The following is a 5,027-nucleotide window of genomic DNA, read 5'->3' as shown; positions in this document are numbered from 1 at the left end:
TCTCTCTCTCTCTCTCTCTCTCTCACACACACACACACACACACACTCATCCTCTCTCACTGTCTCGATGGTTGTAAGCAGTTCCTCATAGAGACAAGTCATGTGTCCCTCACCTCGAGGCTCACTGTCAATGGCCACTTGTAATTATCCGGCCTCTGTTTGTTTACAAAGTTCAAGTTTCCTGTGGACCCAGGCTGAGTGCTCTTCAAGCATTCCTTGGTCTTCATAACACCCTTGGGGTGTGCGACACTGTCATTATGTCCTCATTATGCAGCTGGGAAACTGAGGCACAGATGTTGAGCCCTGGATTTAAGCCTACACATTATTGTCCCCTAGGTCATCACGGAGTACTTCCTCCAAAGCTGAGACGCAGGCGTCCTCATTTCTGTATTTGTTCACAGTGGGGAGACAGTGGGGTTGAAGGGATAGCTCAGGCAAAGGACTTGCTCAGCTTCCAGCACTGCTGCCTGTAGTTCTGAGTCCAAGGGCTTTGGCGCCCCCTTCTGGCCTGTACAGGTACCTGTACACTGTACATAGATGCACACACACACACACACACACACACACACATTAAATAAAGAAATAACTATTTTTTAAGTGAGGAATTGGGGCTGGAGGCTGGCTCGGCCGTTCAGAGCTTTGGCTGCTCTTGCAGAGGTCCTGAGTTCAATTCTCAGCATCCACATGGCAGCACACAACCATCTGTAACTCCAGCTCCAGAGAACCCAGTGCCCTCTGCTGGCCTCAGTAGGCACCGGGCACACATGTGGTGCACGGACATACATAGACAAAACACCCATATACATCAAATAATTTTTTTAAAAGTTGTTCTAAGTAAAAATTCAGCCAGGCACAATGGTGCACACTTTTTTATCTCAGCATTTCTGGAAGCACTGGCAGAAGGATCTCTGAGTTCAAGGCCAGCCTGGTCTACATAGTGAGTCCTAAAACAGCTAGGGCTATGTGGAGAGAGCCTGTCTCCAAAAGAACAAAATAAATAAAATGGGAAAATCGGAGAAGGGGCTAGTGAGACCCCCACCCTCCTGGAGGGGACATCGGCAGTTGGGTGTCAGGAAGGTTGCTGAAGGAGGGGGAGTGGGGAAGAGCGGGGTATCGTCAGGCTTGTTGCCCGTGTTCTAGTAGATAACCCACAGCCAAGCTCATGCAAAGCACCAGGGCAGAGGACGTCAAAGTCAGAGACAGACTTCTCGGGAAGAAAGGGGTTCAACAAGAGCCATGTGCGGGTAACGGGGGGGGGGGGGCGGTGGTGACAGTGACCAGGCTATATTGTATACATGTAAGAAACCGAAACCCTCAAGGAAAAACGAGTGTAACTCACCTAGCATGTGTAATTTGCTGAGTCAAATCACCATCAGTGTAAGCACAGGCAGAGAACAGAGCTGGGAAAACTGAGCGATGGACCAGATATTTTCTATGGCAGTATGAGCGCCGAGTTCCATCCCCAACACTGAGGAGGCTGAAACAGAGGGATCCTTGGGATTTGTTGGCCAGCCTAGCTGAAACTGAGCTTCCAGCCAACAAGCGACCTTTCTCAAATAATCTGGGGTGCTTGAGAGATGGCTCAGCGGTTAAGAGCACTCTGCCTCCTGGTGTGGTGGCACACACCTTTAACCCCAGCACTAGGGAGGCAGAGAGAAGCGGAGTTTGGGGCCAGCCTGGTCTACAAAGCAAGTCCAGGATAGCCCGGGCTCTGTTATACAGAGCACCCCGCCCCCTCACCCTCCCATCCCCCATCCCCTGCAAAAAGAGCACACTTTATTCTTCCATGGGATCCGCCTGTAACTCCTGTGTCTGGGACTCTGACACCCCCTTCTGGCCTCCACTGGTACTGTATGCACACGGCGCACAGACTTATAAGCAAAACACCCATCTCATAAACTAAAAATAAATAAATCTAAAAAAAAAAAACTAAAATGACAAGGTGGATCAAGTTGGTGACTCACGGTTTTAATCCCAGCACTGGGAGACAGACCTCTTCTGAGTTCAAGGCCAGCCCCGGGCTACATAGTGAGACCCTGTATAACTAAATCAGTCGAGTGAGTGGAAATATCATCTCTGCCTTCGTACTGCCTGACCTGGAGATCTCTGGCTTGTTCCCACCCCGTCAGGACTGACCTCTTTTCTCTCTCCCCAGGAGCCCAAGATGTGCGGGTACGAGTGCTTCCCGAAGTTCGGGGCCGCTTGGGAGGCACCGTGGAGTTACCGTGCCACCTGCTCCCACCCACGACGGAGCGCGTCTCTCAGGTGACCTGGCAGCGCCTGGATGGCACCGTTGTGGCTGCTTTTCACCCATCCTTCGGCGTGGATTTCCCCAACTCTCAGTTCAACAAGGAGCGGCTGTCCTTTGTCAGAGCGAGACCGGAAACAAACGCGGACCTGAGGGATGCCACGCTGGCCTTCCGGGGACTGAGGGTGGAGGACGAGGGCAATTACACCTGCGAGTTTGCCACGTTTCCCAACGGTACCCGCAGGGGGGTGACCTGGCTCAGAGTCATAGGTGAGTGGAGGTGATCCTGGCTATTTCTCCGTGTCCTAGCTTTCAGGTTGACCATCCTTAATGTTTTGGCAAACGTCTTTTGTTTTGTAGAGGTTTGTGTGTTTGTTTTATTGAGGTGGAGGGGTGTGTGTGCCCCCCCCCCCCGTGTCCGCGTGCGCATGCGCGTGTCCATTCCCTGCAATGTTTAGAGATCAGAAGACGACTCTTGGGAATCAGTTCTCTCCTTACATCACAGAGTCCTGGGGATCAAACTCAGGTTGTCAAGCATTGGGCTTGGCAGCAATTGCCTTTACCTGCTGAGCCACTTTGTCATTTCCAGCCTCTGCCGCTACCTCAGAGAGATTAAAGGCATGAGCCATCACACCCAGTTTCTTGGGTCCTGGGGACAGAAACAGCACTTGGGTGTTTAATAGCAAAAGCACTCTGCCAGCTGAACTTCATCCTCGGCCCCAGTTTTCTGAACTTACCCTCCCTCCCTCCCTCCCTCCCTCCCTCCTTCCCTCTCTCCCTTTCTTCCTTCCTTCTTTCCTTCCTTCCTTTTAAATAGGCTCTCCTGGAGCCCAGGCTGGCCTTGAACTCACTCTGTATGGAGGACTGACCTTGAACACTGCATCCTCCTGCCTCCATCTCAAGTGCTAGGATTTGAGGAGTGTGCCAGTACACCTAGCTTTGACAAATGCTTACACTAAGTACCTTCCGAGTGTTAGTTGCTCACTCTGTCTGCCAAGGTTATGACAGACAACAAGGTTTTTTTCTTCTTCTTTGAGTCAGGGGCTCAATATATAGCTAAGACACTGGCTTCAAATTCAAAACAACCCAGCTGCCTCAGAGCTGGGTCTGTAGACTCTGGGCCATGACACTCTACTCTGGTTTCATCCTGAGAATAAGAGCCATGGGGGTTCTAGGCAAGCAGGAGCTGTGACTTGGTGAGACTTCCTCCTGGGTGTCACAGAGAGGCCAGGCCAACTTGTTCAAATCAAAAAAAAAAAAAAAAAAAAAGTAGCTGGGTGGAGGATTGGAGAGGCAGGAAAGGCTCAGGGAAGCAGGGGTGAGCTGTAGGCATAGGGTCGCTGTGGCTGACCACAGGGTGAGGCAGAATAATAGAAGTTTTAAGCAGTTTTACAACCGCTGTCCCTGGATTGAAGGAAACCGAGAACCAGAAGGGACACACCCACCCATGGGACTGAGAGATGACTCAGTGGAAGAGACCCAGCAGGCATATGGCAGCCATCTACAACTCCAGTTCTCACTGCGCGCGCACACACATACACACACACACACACACACGCACACAGCCCCCATACAGGCCCAACTCCCATACACAGACAGCAATAAAGGACTCCCAGCTTCAACAGGAGTGGCCGGAGGGCCGAGACTTCTCACTAGTGCTGGAAAGTGCCCTGCAGGGCACAGCAGTCCAGCTCTCCAGACACCTCAGCCCCCAGAGTTTTCCCTGTTTCTGGCCTCAGAGTTGGGGCTTCCTGAACAGAGACTTGCTTTCTGAGGAATGCCAAGAGGGCTGTGCCCATAGCTCAGAGCACAGCGCTTGCCAGTTCCTGCGGAGCAGTCTGTCATGCCAGCAACTCAGGAGGCAAGCTTCAGAGTGAGTTGAAGGCCAGCCTGGGCTACTTGGACTCTGGGTCAAAGTCAAATTTTTCCATCTCTTAATTCTTTATGTCTTTTTGGTTCTTCAAGACAGGGTTTCTCTATGTGTCCCTGGCTGTCCTGGAACTCACTCTGTAGATCAGGCTGGCCTCAGACTCCTAGAGAGATCCACCTGCCTCTGCCTCCCAAATCTTGGAATCAAAGGCGTGCACCACTACTGCCTGACTTCAAAGTCAAATTTTAAAAAGGACTGGCTAGGGATGAAGCTCTTCCAAGTGTTTGCCTGGAATCCCCCAGTGAGGGGCTAGGGGCGTGGCTCAGTAATAGAGCACATGCCCAGAACGCACAGTAGTCTACATTCAATCTCCTATGCAAAGCAGAAGCAGGGCTGGAAGTGTGGCTTGGTTGTTAGGATGCTTTCCTGTGATGCACAAAGCCCTGGGTGTGATCCCCTGCGCCACATGAAGCTAGGGATGATGAGGTACATGGGCCTGCAATCCCAACACTTGAAAGTAGCATTAGGATCATCAGAGGCAGAAGGTCATCTTCAGGTATGTAAAGTGAGTTGAGACCAGCCTGGACTATACGAGATACTGTCTCAAAATCAACACACACACACACACACACACACACACACACACACACGCACACACGCACACACTGCAAAGCCCTTCTCCCAAGCCTCATAAACCTCTCTACCTTACGAAGTAGCTTGAACAAGAGAGTCAAGACATACTTCAAACTGGGCGTGGTGGCCCACGCCTTTAAGTCCAGCACTTGGGAGGCAGAGGCAGATAGATCTCTATGAGTTCGAGGCCAGACAGAGCTACACAGAATCTCTGCTTCAGGAAGGAAGGAAGGAAGAAAGGAAGGGAAGGAGGGAGGGAGGGAGGGAGGGAGGGAG

At 51.5% G+C, this 5,027-nt stretch overlaps 1 protein-coding gene across 2 annotated transcripts in view; it reads left to right on the top strand.

Annotated features, from left to right (window-relative positions):
* The window catches only part of Nectin2 (nectin cell adhesion molecule 2), a 33,849-nt gene that overhangs the window by 9,241 nt on the left and 19,581 nt on the right, over positions 1-5,027 (top strand). For both annotated transcript variants that reach the window (XM_021218870.1, XM_021218871.1), the window contains exon 2: positions 2,156-2,518. In XM_021218870.1, coding sequence (XP_021074529.1) covers positions 2,156-2,518 — 363 coding nt within the window. The remainder of the gene's footprint in view (positions 1-2,155; positions 2,519-5,027) is intronic.

Source organism: Mus pahari, chromosome 19 (assembly GCF_900095145.1).
Source record: "Mus pahari chromosome 19, PAHARI_EIJ_v1.1, whole genome shotgun sequence".
Classification (NCBI taxonomy): Eukaryota; Metazoa; Chordata; class Mammalia; order Rodentia; family Muridae; genus Mus; species Mus pahari.
This window is presented reverse-complemented; position numbering and strand designations above follow the sequence as displayed.